This window comes from Chelonus insularis, unplaced genomic scaffold, assembly GCF_013357705.1.
Source record: "Chelonus insularis isolate UGA/USDA-ARS -01 unplaced genomic scaffold, ASM1335770v1 contig_38_pilon, whole genome shotgun sequence".
In the NCBI taxonomy this organism is placed as follows: Eukaryota; Metazoa; Arthropoda; class Insecta; order Hymenoptera; family Braconidae; genus Chelonus; species Chelonus insularis.
Window position 1 is genome coordinate 445,503 of NW_023276546.1, and position 18,635 is coordinate 464,137.

General features: G+C 28.4%; 1 protein-coding gene across 8 annotated transcripts; it reads left to right on the forward strand.

The window, feature by feature from the left end:
* The first annotated feature begins 564 nt into the window (after positions 1-564).
* On the forward strand, positions 565-18,433 carry LOC118067595 (receptor-type guanylate cyclase gcy-12). Of its 8 annotated transcripts, none has more exons than XM_035084417.1 (21): positions 565-667; positions 1,682-1,915; positions 2,211-2,551; positions 3,275-3,589; positions 5,944-6,110; positions 9,159-9,285; positions 9,595-9,750; positions 9,866-10,208; positions 10,826-11,136; positions 11,221-11,429; positions 11,502-11,687; positions 11,782-11,862; positions 11,929-12,105; positions 12,743-12,902; positions 12,961-13,110; positions 14,284-14,596; positions 15,173-15,537; positions 15,722-15,992; positions 16,092-16,103; positions 16,320-16,825; positions 16,971-18,433. In XM_035084417.1, the coding sequence occupies exons 4-21, from the start codon at positions 3,307-3,309 to the stop codon at positions 17,237-17,239; spliced, it is 4,086 nt and encodes a 1,361-aa protein (XP_034940308.1). In that variant the 5' UTR covers positions 565-667; positions 1,682-1,915; positions 2,211-2,551; positions 3,275-3,306; the 3' UTR covers positions 17,240-18,433. The 8 variants fall into 8 exon arrangements, with proteins under 8 accessions (XP_034940308.1, XP_034940305.1, XP_034940312.1 ...); XM_035084414.1 differs by having other exon boundaries at positions 571-725; XM_035084421.1 differs by having other exon boundaries at positions 571-725; positions 11,224-11,429.
* The last annotated feature ends 202 nt before the right edge of the window (positions 18,434-18,635 follow it).

An 18,635-nucleotide genomic window follows, 5' to 3' on the forward strand; every position in this document is an offset into this window, starting at 1 on the left:
CTTTTCATATATCATCACTAAAAAGTCCTGACATATAATAGCTTGAAATCGATTGGTTGTTGAAGCAGCATCGTGAAATCCTCTTGCTCTCTTCAATATTACCCCTAACGCGTGCGCGAGAAGCTACTTTTGTGTGCATTTCAATACATTTCCTTCATTCAAAAGACTTTTAACATCCCCTGAGCTCATGTTAAAACTAAAAGCGATGATTACTTGGTGATTATGTGGCTTAAGATTACTTGAAGAGTCAAGATAATGAAGTAAAATACTGTAGAGAAGTAGAGTACTGTCTGTTAAAAATAAATCGTCATGGAGAGATACTTCAAGTAAGAAAACTGTCTGAAGTCTGGTGAAACTTGGAACAGATGTAGATAGTGGATACGATGTTCTGGTAAGAGCAGAAAAGACATAGCCAACCAACGTGACATGACCAGGGTTGCTCAGCTTCCCGGGAGAGCCGCGCGCGCCTTCAATTGCTTTCTCTCTCATACACACCCTCTTATCACTCTCTCTCTAGACTTGCTACGAGTGAGACTGTTTAGCTTGGCGCGCTCAGTTCGATATCGGACACCGAGCCAGAACGCATCCTTTGTCATTCGATCCTATCATTCCCGCGATTTGCGAAAACACCAGTTTCATGCGATCAGTTTTACGTTCCTCTGGAAATGTGAATGATTGCTAATTTTATTATTGATTTATAATTTAATCAGAAGTTTGGCAATACAGTTAGTTATTAATCAATTTTATTCATTTTTTTTTTCAAAACATTTAACGAATGATTTAATACAAAAACTATTTTTTTTACTTGCTTGTTGACATTTTCAACAATTTGTCCATTAGGAGTTCTTCAGCGGAATTTTTTCGCATTAAGTCTTTTTTTTATGAAGATTTTATGAACGTGTAGATTTTTTTTTTTGAAACAGCTGAGTATAATTAAAAGAAAATAGCTGTTAAGCACATCAAGTACATACTTATTAAATACTTTTATTACTTGTTAAATCGCAGCTAAAAGCTGATAAACGGTTTAAGAAACATAAAAAATTTATGTTCTTTCATTGGTTAATGTATAAACGTATTATTGTGAAAGTGATTATAAATATTTTATTGTTTTATACAATAGCTTAACAAATTTATAAATTCAATCAAAATATAATTCTGCTTCATTTTAAATATTCAAAATTCATGAAAATTCGTGATGAATTTTACCTTTACCCCCCCTAGATTACATTAAGAAAAAATTCAAAATCATAACATTATCAAATTGGGTAAAAATTTCATTGTTAGAAATTTGTGGTAAATTATTTTTTATTTTCAACTAAGAATGTGAAAAATATGAAATTTATTCATGTAAAATATTTTTATCGAAATAACAAAAATGCCTACTTTGCTAGAGAGTAATGAAATAGATCACAAGCTAAATTTTTTCTCTCAATTAAATTTTTATTTTTTTATTTTTCAACATGATTATTTCTCGGTTTATCTTTCATATTTTACTAACTACTTCGAGTACATTATAAAAAAATATTATTCTTTAGCTCAACATTAATAAAATATATCTGTTCAAAGTAACGATATTCAATGGTATTATTTACCATAACTTTTGAGTTAAATCAAGTAAAAGAACAATTGTATTGCCAAATATTTCCGAGTTTTTACTGATATTTTTTATCGTTTATGCCAGGTTAACGGAGTGGAAGTGTGTCTAAATTGCTCTTAAAGGGCATAACAAAATAAGAGAGAGATAAATATACTGAATGTCTCGGAAACTGTTGTCTCTTACATTACCTAACAACGTGAGAATTTGAAAAATAATCCTTGTCAGTTGAGACGAAAAGTCACGAGACTTTAAGACTCTATAAAACAGCTTTAAACACTACCTCAGGGTCAGAAGAGCTCATTTAAACATGACATTTATGTAATTCTTCCTTTTTTTTCACGTAATTTTATTTATTTTTTCTTTCCTTGTTTAGTGAACTTATTTTAAATTCATTCTAGATCAACTTTATCGGCTTTCTTTTTCTCAAACTTTTTATTTTTATTGTTTCTCATTTATCTCATTGCATTTAATTGACCGTAAACTCTACATCAAAGACAAAATTTTTATAAAATTTTACTTATTTTAAAAAAGTTCTTTTTAAATATATTTTTTTTTATTTTTTCATGTTTCAGAGTTTGTTTTTGATGTTTTTGTTGGTGATACATGTTTACAGATAGGATGTAGCTCCTGAAGGGTTGAAAAATATTAGTAGAATAGATATCCAAGATAAAGAAGACGTTTTGTTGATGAAATAGAACAAAGAATCGATAATAATTTTACTTTAGTAAACAAAGAGAAGTGATAGATATTGAAAAGGAAAAAACAATAACCTGATCTTTGAAATGAAAGCTTTTGTGATAAATGAGATAATACGATATCCTGTGGTCTGGCAGGTGGAACGGAAATCACCGCCATGAGATAGTGGTACATATAATGCTACAAAGATATATGAAATTTGGTGGTTACATTAGAGGACTTTATTGGTTTTGCTACGTTATAACAACACACTCGGAGGTATACTTTCAATTCATATAATTTTCGTTATTTATTCGAATAATTCGGTCGTTTCAATTTGAAATAATAACAAAAAAATATATACATTTTTTGACAAAAAATACTTTTGATATTTGATTAAACTATTTTTTTTATTTGTTTACCAGTTTTTCAGCTTATTTTATGAGTATATTATCTGGAAAAGTTTTTATCAATTTTATTTTTAGCTTCATACTGCTTTCAATCGTGATTTAAAGATCAAAGTTGAAGTAGAAAATTTTGTCCTTGGTTTAAAAAAATATGTTACATTTAGAATTAAATAACTTATTTCTAGAAATATTCCAAAAACATTTTAAACAATGTTGAGAAATAGTTGATATTCGTTGAACAAATTGAATCCTTGTCGTCACAAAAGGAAATGAAATTCAAAGCTTTAGGATTTCTGGTTTTTCCGCATTTTGTGTGTAATATAAATACAAAAGTTACTGAAACCGTGTGGCAAAAAAGAATTAACTCTACCGTTTTGTTCTTTATAACATCTCTTACACCTTATAAAATTTTGTTGTTTTCTAAAAAGTCATTTAATTTGATTCTACATTTAATCAAAATTTATAAATTTTTTGTTTATATTCAACTATACTTATTGAACAGTTGAACAAATAGCTACTTCAATTAAAGTGATGAATTAAATGAGAAAAGTTTTTTAAAAAAGAGGCAATCTAATTTATTGAAAATTTGTTCTAGGAGAACTGTTGTTGGTGGGGTTGCACGGGCTAATGGCCCGGAGCCGGCTTCACCAGCACCGGTGGTGGCTCGTAATGCTCCTAAGTCTTGCTAGTTATCTCTCAGCAATACCTCAACAACCAATTCGCCGCACTGGGATTCCTATGATTCACGAAACATCCATCAGTCCGTCCTCAGAAATTATCGTTTTTCTACGGGACAATTGTGATCCTATTCAATCAACAAATGAACAGAATAATAATGAAGAAATTATCAAGGTACTCAAGAGATTCAATGCCAACAATAAGTTTTCTGTCAAAATGCTCCCCAATTCAGGTAAGTAATATCATTGGTATAATCTCTATTATTAACTCATTCATGTTGAAAATTCTCTCTGTTAATATGATATACTACCATTCATTACATGATATCATTTATATAAAGAATAATTATTTACTAAACGACAATCATTAATTATATTTTTTCAGTTACTCGGTATGTTACCGTTTTTACAAAAACCGATAGTTATAATAGTTTTGGTTGAGTAAATCTATTACTTATCGTTAAAAAGAGTTATGACTTAAGATAAAACTTTACAATTATAACTTATGTAGAGTCATTATTATTTAAAGTGCAATTAAGTGAAGCTCTTAGTAAAGTTACTTGACAAAATTCACTTAATACTCAATTAAAAGATTTTAAACATCCAGTTTTGATATTTAGATGTTATATTTTTTATTTTTTTGAATAAATTGATTTGTTAAGCAATTATGAATAATTTTTTTTAGTAAATGTCACAGAAACAAATTTCAATCCATCACAAAGTATTATTTAAATCATTTTCAATAGCTTTACTTGAGTTAATATTTGTAGATTTATTAATTAATGAGTATCAAAAGCTGTATTCAAATCATAAGAATAAGTATTAAATTTTAAATTGATTACATTATATAAAATTTTTAACCAAATTATTAGTACGTATATCATAACTCAATAATTTTTTGATAGTAATTAATACTTTTCTTATTGTAAATTGAAAAGTTCTCATGAAAATAGATATGTTTGGATTGTTAATTAACAAATGCATGCCTTGTTATTGTTATTAAAAAATTAAATTTATATAATTAAACAAGATAATAAATTCTGTTTTCCTCATAGTATAAAAGATTCACTGGTTGAAAATTTTATCGAGATAAATTTTTTAATGCATGTTTTGTATATTTGTCTGGCCACGTACAACAATGTTATTATTATTTCAGCAAATTTTTCTTCTGTTATATCTTTTTCTTCTTTCGAGAAGGACTGCTTCAAATATTCGCACAAAACTATGATTGCGAAAAACTGTACGTATGATTTTTAAACCCACAGAGTCGACAGAAATAGAAGATAAAAATAAAAATTCTCCAAACGATAATAATCTAATATAAGTCAAAACTGAAACTGGATATTTTTTTTTAATATCGTTCAGAAGACAATTTCACTATAACTGTATTAGTGCATGAATGAAGTCTGGACAAATATCTGAAAAATGAAATCTCTTAGAGAAAAGTACTGTATTAAATGTAAATCTCTTGAGGAGCTTTTTTAATTATAAAAAAAAAAGTAGAACAAGTATAAGAAAATTCAATTAATTTTATTATTATTTTATCGTCATTTTATATAATTTATTGAAAATCTCAAGTACATAACATTTCTATTAACTATGATGTGAACGGCATATGCTGTTGACATATCATCAAACTTGCGTACAATTAGTTTGTCATTACTCAACTACAGTGACATCGTAACATGAGCATCGAAATAACTACCTATTACGTATATGTAAAATAATTAATTATAAACATATGTGAAAATATGGTGGATAGTTGATAAAAACAGGAAAAATTTTATATTGTAGTCAATATTATGCTGTTCTTTTCATCAAACTGCTAGAGGATTCGCAATTAAATAGTTCTGTTGACACTAATTGTGAATGTCAGAGACAGATTAAAGTGTAATAGAGGGTGATAAAAAGGGTATAATGGATGTATCGATTGAACCTCCCCCAAGTTGATTGCAGTTATAGCAATTACTAACTTATCTGCCTCTCGATTCTCTTCAAATGGATTTGATTAGATATTTTTTCAACATTCTATACTTTATTTAATTTTAATTATTGATTTTTTTACGTGAACTTAAAATAATTTAAAACTTAATTATTATATTGAAAATACCTAATTTTAATAAGTGAGCATATTTTACAAATATTAATTAGAATTTCGTTTATAATTACATTATCAATATTTTTACAATTGCTTTTTAGAGTTATTAAAACAATGAAATTAATTTAGAAAAGTAATCTACTTTAAAATTGTTTTTTTTTTGTTTGAATTTAACGGTTGTCGACAACAAAATATATTTGATACACCATATATATGATTTTTAAAAGCATTGAGAATAAAAGTAATATATTTTTATGTTATTCTTCACTTTACTACATATCTATTTTATTAAAAAAAATAAAATCGTTAAAACTAAATTTGTTTCGGGTTGATGTATCTAGTTTTCAGTGTATTTAAATTAAAATCGATGAATTTATCAGTTGTTTCAATCATAGTATTATTTTGTTATTAATAATATTTTAATTGAATGTTTATATTTTTACAAAAATTAATAGATTATCATTAGCCGATTTTTTATTCTTTTATCAGTTACATGTGAATCAAAGTCCTGGGGTCTTGGCATTCTCATTGAAGTACTTGGACAGCCAACAACAAAAGCACTGATTGCAGCTCTCGATTCCAACACATGTGAAGTGGCTGAAAAACTCGCCCACCTGTGGGAGAAGCCTCTACTTACCTGGACTTGTCCTACGGTAGTAAATGTCATGTACTCTTTTTACAACCCAATTATTCTTTACTCACTTGTAGTACTTCCTTCCCTTTTTACTGAAACCTATTTTCTCGCTCTACCTTTGCCAGTAGTTTCACAATTAAACATCCAATTTTCAATACCCTTATGATGAAAAAAAAAAAGAAAAAAATCCTTCACTCAAAGTATTTTTGACAAATGAAAGTGAATTTACTCGTGTTTTTTTCTTCTTTATTTTTATGGAAAAACTTGTCTTTATTCTTCTTTCTGCTAAAGATACTTTGTTTCTTCTCGATTCCAAATACAAAGTAAAAAATAAAGTGAATTGTAAGCATACTGCTTGTCTGTTCAATTCAACAAAGTGGCCTTCTAACCAAATTTACTCCAATCTCTTTTCTTTTTCAACTCATTTTACCATTGTGATTGTATTCTTCTACAACTTCCTCCACTTCCATCTTTGTTTCAGTTTATTCTTTATCCCATCAACAAGATATATCATCATAATTCATTACTCTTGAAGTTATCTAATAACATGTAAATTATTTTATCTAAATTTCAGATTTGCTCTTCTTCTTTTTTCTCGTCAAATACAATAGACTTTAACATTTAAAAACTTATTTTACTATGAAACTGTTGATTAGAATGACTTTTATCTTTGAAAAATATTCTGGAGTAACATAACAGAACGTAACATATGAAAGCATGAAAAATAGTAGAGATAAATATAACGAAGCTCCTGGATTTACAATTTCCAAAGGAGATAGAATATAAAAAAATGATGAAATATTTTTTATTCATAATTCATAAAAAAATATTTTATCATATCTATGAAGTAGATAAATGGAGGACAGTAGAAAAGGACTTGGGTTTGTTCATTATGAACTCTGATAACTATAATAAAATGTATTATTTGCAAAAAAAATTTTTAATTAATACTATTTTTTATAAAAACATTATATAATAGTTAAAATACTTTATTTACAGATATTACAAATAAATCGGTTATTAAAGTTTAGTATTCTTCTTTCTCAATGAAATCTAATTTAAAGTGAAGTATATTAAAGTCAATAACATACATTTTATTTCTTCTTTCTAAAATAAATTAGTATTTATAAAAGTATCCAATATTTTTTGTTCTATCGAATTTAAAATATCAAAAAAAGAATATTTTTTTGTTTTCAATGCTCCAACTCCAGCAAATAAAGTTAATAGTTATTTTCATATTTAAATTGTCTCCATATTTTATTCAATATTATCGAACTTACAAAAAAAGTTATTTTCTTTTTTCAAAACAAAAAAGTTTTAATTAATTTTTTTAATAAAATGTTATTTTCGACTTTTAAAATATCAGAGTATCATACTAACTGTTTAATAGCTATTTTATATATTTTAATTTTGGAAGTATTAAAGTACAACATCTAGGTGTGATGAAAACGGTATTGAATGTCGAAAATTACCTCTATTTAGCCGTATCTATCGATATTTTGCACAAGTGAAGCGTGTATTTGAGGTATCGAGGGTTCATATCGGTAGGCGATTTATCGGATCTAGGCGCCGCTCAATGTTTCTAACTTAGAGGCTCGATTCAGTGCGTATATATCGTCGACCTACTTTCACATAGTTTGCCTGTTGTCAGACGAAAGCCCGAAAAAGGAATCAGAAAAAGGGGAGCTACTTGTGTACATCTACCGCGAAAATGAGATAATTTCACCTTTTTTTTTTCGTTTTTTCTGTTATTCTTCTTGTTTGCTTCTTCTTTCTTTTTATTATTATTTACTTTACGATTTTTCAAGACGTGAAAGTCTTTTTGCCCTCTCTTTTATTTTTCTTCTTTACTTATGATTCATAAATCTAATAAACATTCTAGTCTACCCTCTTATGAATGAGAATTAATTAGTTTCTCTTTGCTTTATTGTATTTGTTTCAATTTTCTCTAATTAAAGTTTATCCATTTTCAGTGTTATTAATATTGTTAATGATTTACTTATACTTTGTCAACCACTCAACAATATTAACATGTGGGAGGTCAAGTGAAAAAAGTATACTTTATTATATTCAAGTGAAACAAGTCAATATGCCGGAAGATATCAACTATAAGAAGTATATATATACATATAGTATCACCTATCTGTGTATATACGTCAATAATTCATTTACATTTAAATTGATCTCTGTGAATCTTTGACCATACATATACACAATTCATGGACGTGTAAAGCTCATACATTTACAGTTGAAACTTTAGTTATGACCACTACTGTATATAATTTTATGGTATACTTAAATTAACATCCATTTTATGAAATTGACTATTTGCAGCTCTTTAAGATAAATTTACCAACACTTTAGCTAACTTATAACGTAGAAAAATTCCTTATATTACTTAGAATTTTCTTATTTTGATTTTTTTTACATTTTGTGTTTAATTACGAGAGTTTCACAGTTATTAATTATGTCATGGGAATTAAAAGATGTCATTAAATTTCCAATTTATAAGTTTTATTTTTTATATTTAAATTTTTGTACTTTTATTGTATTATGATTTTGATGTAATTATATTTTGTTTACTCTTCGTTTGAGCATCGTATATTATATACGAAACTGTTGGCCATTATTAAATTTTATACTCTTGTTTAATAACTTTCATGCCATCAAGCATCAGAGCGTTCATAAAATGGTAATTGTAGTAATTTCTTCTGATATAAAATTAATTCAATCATACAAGTAATTGAAAAATATGTGGTAATCTACGTTGATGAAATAAAAATGATAAAATGTTATAATTATTACGACAAAAAAGTATTATAAAACTTTTTGTTAACAATAATTAAACAGCATTTACTCAACACGTGCGATGTTTAATTTTTTTTAATGAAATGATATATTCTTCCGAACTTTACATACAAAATATTGTATTATGTCATCATTAATTAACTTAACAATTATTAAAATTTTTAATTAAATTGATGTAATGATTGACGACAGAAGGGAAACTTTAGTGATTTATCAAATACTATAACGTCAATTTACTGAAAATTGAAAAATCTTTTTTTAGATGATAGCTGAAGAAAATCGACTTCCATTCACGATAAAACTATCTCCATCGATTCCAATGATAGCACAAGCACTGGCTGAAATATTTTTGCATTTTCGATGGAAATCTGCTGCTATCATTGCAATCGGTAAGTAGATTTCAAATTTCTGTCTTTTGATGCATATTCAATAATTCATCTTTTTTTTGACGTCTACAAATCATAGCTAAAAGTATTATGAAAGAGTAGTTTTATTGAAAACTATTAAAATGTTGAGAGTTGTCATATTTATGTCAATGTTAGATATTGATAATCCACTAAAAAATCAGATTTATCAGTAAAATAATATAATAAATTTTTCAAGTATCTTATTCAATCTAATACAATACTCTAATAATAACTTTTTCGATTATTTTTATTGTCAAACAGATTCTTAATATTTATTTTTATTTTTTTAAGATAAAGAACCTTGGTCAAGCTTAGACCGGCTGATAGTTGGTAATTTAAGGAGCATTGGTATAATCCCACGACACCGAGCTCTTATTTCTTGGCATGCCACTTCTAATTCCCAGATTTATCAAACTCTTTGGTCATTCGAGTCAATAATTTGTAGAGGTAATTGATGTATTTTACTATAATCAGCTAAAAATAATTTATGATAATAGCATTAACCATGAATTAATCTAAAAAAATTTTAACAACTTCTTCTGTTAATGACACAACGAAATAGCTATAATTCTTTGTCTGCCGGCCGACGACCAAGAGTTGACAAATCGAGTGTTGATGCAGCTCCAAGCCATGCGGGCATCGCGACGTGACAATCCGTTTTTCTTACTTATCCATCCCGAAGGTCCCGAACTCTTTCTTCCTCGTCGAGAAACTCTCTTCGATAACTCTACCACTTCGACTACAACAACAACAACTGCTTCCACTGTTACTACTACTACCGTTTCAGCTACACCAGCTATAAGGGAAAGTCAAATCTCAATGGGAAAGTATCCAGATCAACAATTTCCCGAACAACTAAGTGAAAATTTGACGAATTTACTCGCTTTCGTACCTTTTGATAACAGGTTTATAGAACATATGAATTATTTATATATTAAAATCTAATTTATGCATCCATAAAATTTAACTAGTTTTTTAATGACTTTAATTTCGTTTAAAAAATAATTTTTTTTTTGCACAGAAATATATTTTAATTTTTCACGAGAACTTTGGAGAAAGTTTTTCTTTTTTGATAATGCAAAAATTATATATTTCTGTAGAATTTATCGCTTATATGAACTTTATAAAGGCTTTGGCACTTTTGGTATATTCTGGAGAAATAAAATTAAATGTTATTTCTGCGGAATACAAAGTTTTTATTTATTGATTGTGCAAAGCCATGAAAAAAATTTTAAAATGGGAAAAAAATGAAAATTATATACATTTTCGATGGATAAAACTAGAATTTTAAATCAAAATAAATTACTGTAGTCTAAAGTACACCTGAGGTTTCCAAGAATTCAATAGTACATCATTTTTTCACCCCGACTCGTTATTAATATTTTGTTTAAAAATATGAAATATCAATTTATCTTCTGGAATGCAAGCGAAAATTTTATAAATTAACTCTTCAATCAATCTTTTTTCTTTACAAGTTTTCAATTTATATGAAAATCGTACAGTTATTTGAATTACTTTTCAGATATAATATAGAGAAAATTTACAATAAAACAGAAACATATGTAAAGCCAGATACTATCGACCGTTTATCCGAATCATTTGAAATTCTTGCACATAGCAATTTAAGTTTGAGCATCAATAATAACAAACTGTTCAACTATGCTCTTCTATCATGGAGAAAAACTCGTGAAAAAAATGATATCGGATGGCAGCCTCTCGTACAAGTGATCGAAAATCGAGAGAATTTAGACGTTCAAGAGCTAGTCGAGAACAATTTGGCTGATGAAGAGATACTCGATGTCATTTTGTGTGCAAATGGACATGGATGTGATGGTAGAGTACATTTTTCATCCACTCTTTTTGAAACAAAACACTTCCTATGAATATATAATAGCCTCTTTGCTATTCCAACATCAGTAGATATTGGAGAAATAAGTGATCTACCAATTCAAGCCGTTCATATTGTAACCATCGTGATATCGTGTTTTTTTTTAACTCTTCTACTACTTGTAATCGTTATCCTGGTGAGAAGACATTTTTTGAATCGAAGGATGTCAAAAGGTCCATACAAAATTATTTTAACAGCATCAGATTTTGTATTTCCTCAAGTAGTTGATAGTAGGAGGGTAAGTATCATAAATTGTTGTCTAACTAAGTAATTAAAAGGACATCAATAATGAAATAATTGCTTAATATAGGTAGACGAAGGTATTGAGGCAATGTTATGCTGCTGGCTCCAGCAATTTCAAGAATTTGGTGGCCCTGAGGTGGAAAAGCCAGATTTGTTACAGGGGAGTGTTGGGTCCTTGAAACCTCACTTAAAGGCAAGCACAAGTAGCCTTGCTAGGCATACAATATTCAAAGATCCACGGGCACGATATAATGTGAGTGAATGGGATCTAGTTCTATCCACTTTAAGTATCCCCAATTAATACACGATACTCTATCACCAGTTCTTATCAATCTCGATTCTTTTAGGGTGACCTCGTTCAGTTGAAAGAACTTCCATGCCAGGGTACATTTGAGCTTAAGAGTAAAGCCATGGATGTACTAGTTATGGTAAAAGATTCATTACTTGTAATCTGAATCTACAACGTCTTCATTTATTTTGGTTAATTTAATTAGATCCACGGCTTAAGACATGAAAATCTCAACCCTTTAATCGGATGTTTAAACGAGCCGACTCGGCCTTGTCTTGTATACGAATATTGCTCACGGGGTTCTCTTGAAGATGTTCTTGTTCAGGATGAAATCAAACTCGACTGGTCTTTTAGACTATCTTTGCTCACTGATCTAGTTCGGGTAAGTCACTCTATTTACTTTCTCGTAATTAAAATAATTAATTATTCCATTACTTTCCTAAGAAAATTTATTTAAAGTCAATTAAAAATTCATTTCTGTAAAAACATCATTTTTTCTTCTTTTGTAAAAGAATACAAAGTAATTAAAATACTGTTTTTTAAACATTCATAGAAAAGTTTTTTGCTTTTAAAAGTTCAATAATTTACATAAAAAGATATTTAAAATTCTATGAGTGAGATACCCATTTATTTGATGAGTGTAAATTTAAGAAAAGTTACAGTCATTACAAGAGCTAATTTACTTGAAAAAATTTTTTTCACCAGTTTTATTTGATTTTATGATGAATACTTAAATAGTGTAAATTCATCATCTCTATAAAAGAACTCTAGAATCTGATGTAAAGTTTAAGCATGTTTTTATGTCTGCTACTTTCTAGTTAATAACTTGAAAATTTACTCACTTCAACAATTAGTTAAAATATTTCATCAATGTCGAACTTATTAGGAAATTTATCTTTAAGAATTTTCATAAACTATTTATCAATCATGTTTGAAAAATAAATAAAAATAAAAGTTTATGAAACAAATAAAATCATTATAACCTTTAGACAATAAATATCAATTTTCCAAACTTGCAGGGTATGAAATATCTTCATAGCAGTCCAATACGCGTCCATGGTTATTTGACCTCAAGAAATTGCGTCATAGACGCCCGTTGGGTTCTGAAGGTCACGGATTACGGACTTCCAGCTTTTTATGAAACGCAAAATATCATTCCACCAGCAAAGTCTGCAAGAGGTATTCCCTGGCAATCCTATTATATTTTCCAGTACACAAGACCGTCTCATTTTTTCAGACCTCCTTTGGACAGCCCCAGAATTGTTGAGACACACAGGATTGCGTAAAAAAGGTACTCAGCCTGGCGATGTTTATAGCTTTGGCATTATAATGCAGGAAGTTGTTGTACGTGGAGAACCTTTTTGTATGTTAGCTCTTTCACCAGAAGGTTAGTTAATTATTCAACTTAAAATTAACTAATTATAATCAACGTATCTGTTCAGCTCCAATAAATTTGTTAACTTCACTTATAAGTATTTTATATTAAACTTTGCATATCGAGTCACAATTTATGATTTTCTAATAAAATTTCCACCACAATATTACCATAATCTGACAGTCTCTACAAATTTAGAGGAGGAAATGTTCCACCCTTGGGTCAATGTCTGTGATATTACTTCGATAATATCTTAATTTTCATCCAATAGTCTTGAGTTTTCTCATTTTTCTGCTTTTAATATTTCTTATATTTTTCTTATCGCCCTCAATGAAGTATGATTTCATCTATTCCTATTAACCATTCTTTAACAACTCTTTCATCTATGAATACTTCTATTATCATTTTTATCGTTCACAAGTATTAATAAACTTTTCATACGTTTATCTTCAACTTTTTTATAATAAGTAATATTTACTGGTAACATTATTTTCAATTAAAAATCATTATTTCTAGATTTTTCTCTAACCGGTATTGATAAAGATTAAAAGAGATTTTATCTTTCATAACACGTTGTTTCTAAGGTCATTTACGAGAGTTACTTTTGTTAGATTGGTTAACAAGAGAGTTTTTTTTTTTTTATTTTCTCCATTATCAATCACCACGACAAGTATTTAACTGACACCTTATTTATAATCGAAATTAATCTTAACAATTCAACCGCAATGTCATGATTACATGATAGAATTCAATTGACTATTAAACGTATATCAATCAATTAAATATCATAGACAGGTGATGTCAATTTATTTTCATCTTATAATAAGAAAAAACTGGAGTAATGAATTTTAAAGATAAAAGGCGGGTGTTTATCCCTTATGATCTATGGGCAGATAACGAGGTTAATACATAATAAATTCTAGAACGTCTATTATAATGTACTCGTTTATATAAAAACTGAGATTTTATTGATTTTTATCCCCAAGACTATAATAATATCATCGGTAGCCAATGCGCTCATGCTTCAATGAACACTCGACCTCTTCACGGAATATACGTCAAGGAGATTCTACTCTTTTTAAATTTCCCAAGCGGAATGAATACCAATACGACGATTAGATGGTCATACCAATTATTCACCAGTCATGTTACTTGCTTTACTAAGGCATAATTAAATGTTTACAGATATAGTTGAGAAAGTAAAGAAACCACCTCCATTGATCAGACCGTCAGTGAGCAAAGGAGCTGCACCACCTGAAGCTATTAATATTATGCGACAGTGCTGGGCAGAAGCTGCTGACATGCGACCAGATTTTAATGCCGTTCATGACCTTTTTAAAAAATTGAACCACGGCCGGAAAGTCAACTTTGTAGACACCATGTTCCAAATGCTTGAGAAGTATTCGAATAATTTGGAAGAATTAATCCGGGAGAGAACTGAACAGTTGGATATGGAGAAAAAAAAAACCGAACAGCTTTTGAATCGAATGTTACCGAGGTATAATTTATTGAATATTATATTTATTATTAACTGTTTTTTAATAATTAATAAGATTTAGTTTTTATGCAGATTATTTTATATTCATTAATTTATTGGATTATGCAATGGATTAAAAAAAGATTTAACTTTAAATCTCTTTAATGTCTCTCAAATTTGATATTTAGATACGGTTTATTCATTTTTTTAGTAAAAATGTAATATTAAATATATTTTGACATCAAAATTTATCATATTGATTGGTCTATATTTTTTAAAGTGTTTTTTTTACAAAGATATCTTCAATGAGCATTTGCCAATCCAATTAAATTCCACTAAACGACCTCTTTAATTCAACTCTTCCGGATTAAAATCAATGAGAGCAACAGAAAGCTATTATGATTCAAATTTTTTTAACTAAATCAAAACCAGCGAGATTTCTAAAAATAGAATAAAAATTTATTATTCATTATAATGGAACAAAAATCATCAAAAAATTAATTTAAGATAATTCCATGAAATATTAATACCATGTTTTATTTTCAATGTACTCTGCTATTTTTTCTTTGATCATAATTTTTATAATTTTTTATTAAGTTCTGTAGCAGAGAAATTAAAGCTTGGAATGCCCGTCGATCCAGAGGAATTTGAAGAGGTGACAATATACTTCTCAGATATTGTTGGATTCACTACAATTTCTGCACATTCAACGCCCTTCCAGGTCGTTGATTTACTTAATGATCTGTATACGTGCTTTGATGATACAATAAATGCTTACACTGTGTACAAAGTGGAAACGATAGGAGATGCTTACATGGTTGTTGGTGGTTGTCCAGTAAAAATTCCAGATCATGCTACCCAAATAGCGACGATGGCGTTAGACTTGCTTCATCAAAGTGGCAAATTTAAAATACGACATCTTCCCAAAACACCGTTGAGATTAAGAATTGGGCTTCATACTGGTAAATGATTTTCATCATTTTATCAAAAATATTCTTGATTATAAAAAAAATGAAGTCTAAAGTAGAAAATCTTAAAATTGAATTATATGGTTCAAGAAATATAAGAAAAAAACTGAATTAAAACAAATTTTGCATAACATAAAATAAGAATGCGATTTCAATATTCAAAATAATTGATTTGTAGGTCCTTGCTGCGCTGGTGTAGTTGGGCTCACAATGCCTCGTTATTGTTTATTCGGTGATACAGTAAATACAGCTTCGAGAATGGAATCAACTGGTGCACCCTGGAGAATACATTTGAGTCAAGCAACGCGTGATCGTTTATGCCAAGCAGGTGGATACTTTATTGAATATCGCGGTTGCACTGAGGTTAAAGGCAAGGGAAAAATGCCAACGTATTGGTTACTTGGAAAACAGGGTTTTGACAAGCCGTTACCAACACCTCCACCCCTTGGGTAAGTCAATAAAATGGCCTTCCTATTATCGTAATAAAGATTTCACTACTAAATTTATTAACTTAATAAAAGTTATCTTCTATTTTTTACACTTTCAAGAGACGATCATGGGTAAGCAATTACATACATTTTTTAACAAAATTTTTCAATCAATAGTTTATTGTTAACCGACATAATTGGATGGTAGCGTTGAAAAGCTACCTAACAATCCAATTTATTTTTAAAAATTTTTTTTCAATGGTAAAATTTTTAAAATTTTAAAAAGTTTATTTGTCTCTTTAATTATTTTAACAAATAAATAAATTAACGGATTATTTTATTATTCAGATTGGACGAAAACCTGTTTATGGAACGAGCAGAAAGCACAGAGCAATCGGAAGCATCTGAGGATCGGTCTGAATGTTCAGCAGCAAGTGCACCTGTTATTCGTCATCAAATAATAGACGAACTAAATGCCCCTGTGATAGAGGAAGATGACAATAGCTCTGGAAAAAGCAATTGCTCTTCCATTGCTACCTGTATCATTAGTTCCAAATTAAATACCAGTTCCACTATGCTTCATGAAAGAACATCACTAAGAAAAGTTCCTGTATCAGTTCATGATGAAAGAAAGAAAGATAGTTTAGGTACGGGTTTACAAGGTCCATCTAACTTAGTATCTGAAGTGGTATCCATGCCACTGAGTGCAGTTTCAACAACTTCATTAAGCTCAATTTCCGGCACCACATTCCGTGGAGCTACCAGCAAGTATAGAAGAGTTGGGATTATTGACGAGGATGATCTCAGCTCGCCGTATAATCATTACAGATGTCTTTCACCTAACGAACACTACAGTGAGTAGAAAACTTTAGTTACAATATTATTGTTTATTATTTTGATTATATTTTACGATACATTACTTTATAATTCAATTTTTATAGGATAAATTTTTTTAATATTATTGATTATTATTTTGTTTTAATTACTCCTAATTATTAGGTGGTAAAACTGCAAGTGGTCGTTTTCTTAGACGGCAATTCAGTCTTGATCGTCCAGATGAACCGATCTCTATAATTTCTGATCAAATCAATATTTTAACTGGAAACAAAGTACCACCACGAATTTTCAAACAAAATAGCGCAGGCGCTGCTAATGATCTCGAAAAAATTGAAGAAGTTCCATTAACTACACCTACACGTCCTTCTCATCAGAATTATCGTCATGCGGCATCCATGTCACTTTCCGTAGAATCTCTCACTCTTCATTAAATTACAATAATTATCGAACAACACATTTCAACTACCTAATCAACTACCTCCCTCCAAAGCGATTATTTATCTAATCAATTTACAAGGTGATACCTCCTCCTCAGATTATGTCAACATTCAATTTCCATTTAGATGTTAGACACTCTAATTAATCCAATTTATAAGTAAATATCACTATTTTGTTAATCATTAGATGCGTACAGAATAATTCTTTATATATTTAAATTTTATGTGAATTCCACTGCTGGTCAGTTGTATTTAACGACATTTATTGATGGATGATTAATGATCTATTTAATTCTGATGAAATTGATGATGACTAATTACTCATTATATGGAATATCATTGAAGATATCACGAAATAAATAATTTATTGATAATTTCCAATACGTAATATTAATTAAGTGTGAATTAATACATTAAAGAGGCAGAGTGATTGATACTTGATCTAGTCATACAAATAGTTGAGTGACAATTGAATATTTCTAATTTCAAAGAAGATAAAAAAAAAGATTACGATTGAAATTCAAATATTGATCTTTAAATAGTTAAGAAATGTAAATATTAATTAAGAAAATTTGCATACGAAAATTCGTTTACTTTTGTTATTAATATTGTTATATATTCGTTATCGAATTATAATGATGAAATTAAAGCTTTTGATTAAATGTTTTTGATTTCATAAAAATTTCACTCTGCCTTTTAATAATTAAATGATATTATAAAAATATATATAATTGTCGAAAAACACCACATCAGTTTCGACATTCTTGTTAATCGTCAGTATTAATATACAATAATGGTACAATGAGTAAGTTAATTGTAAATAGTCCTTTTCTATCGGCCTAAATACTCCCTTAACCCCATACTTTGTTTTTTAGATTGCTATTTGGTATTGGAAAAAAATACTTTTCCAGTATACTGTATATTTAAATTTATAAAAAGTATAATATTACATATGTTAAAGTTGTAGATTTTATTTTTTTCAATATCTGGAGCAATAATATAATGAATAATAGTTAATGAAATCTTTGAAATAAGATTAATGTCAAAAATGACAATGTCAAAGTTGTGGTAAAATTTGATTAAAATAATTATATAATTGTAGACAGTTGTCAAAGTTTCTTTCTTGATATATAAATTAATTATTTATTCAACAACGTGATATAATAAGACACTGAATTAATCAACAAAAAAATTTAGAAAAAAATTATTCAAAAATCATATATTATATGCAAAAATAATATTACAAAACTTGAGATATGACAATCCATCGAATGACTTTGATGAACGAGACGATAATAATTGTAATATTTTACTATGTAAGATTAATAAGTTAATAGTTTCACGTTGATAAATTATTTCATTAAATATAGAGTGAAGTAAAAGTATAATT

Bases quoted from the DNA above. Each gene is read 5' to 3' on its own strand.
- LOC118067595 (XM_035084417.1), top strand. From the start codon at position 3,307: ATGGCCCGGAGCCGGCTTCACCAGCACCGGTGGTGGCTCGTAATGCTC. The intron at 6,111-9,158 runs GTAAATGTCATG...ATCTTTTTTTAG, and splicing joins CCTGGACTTGTCCTACGGTA to ATGATAGCTGAAGAAAATCG. The intron at 9,286-9,594 runs GTAAGTAGATTT...TATTTTTTTAAG, and splicing joins TGCTGCTATCATTGCAATCG to ATAAAGAACCTTGGTCAAGC.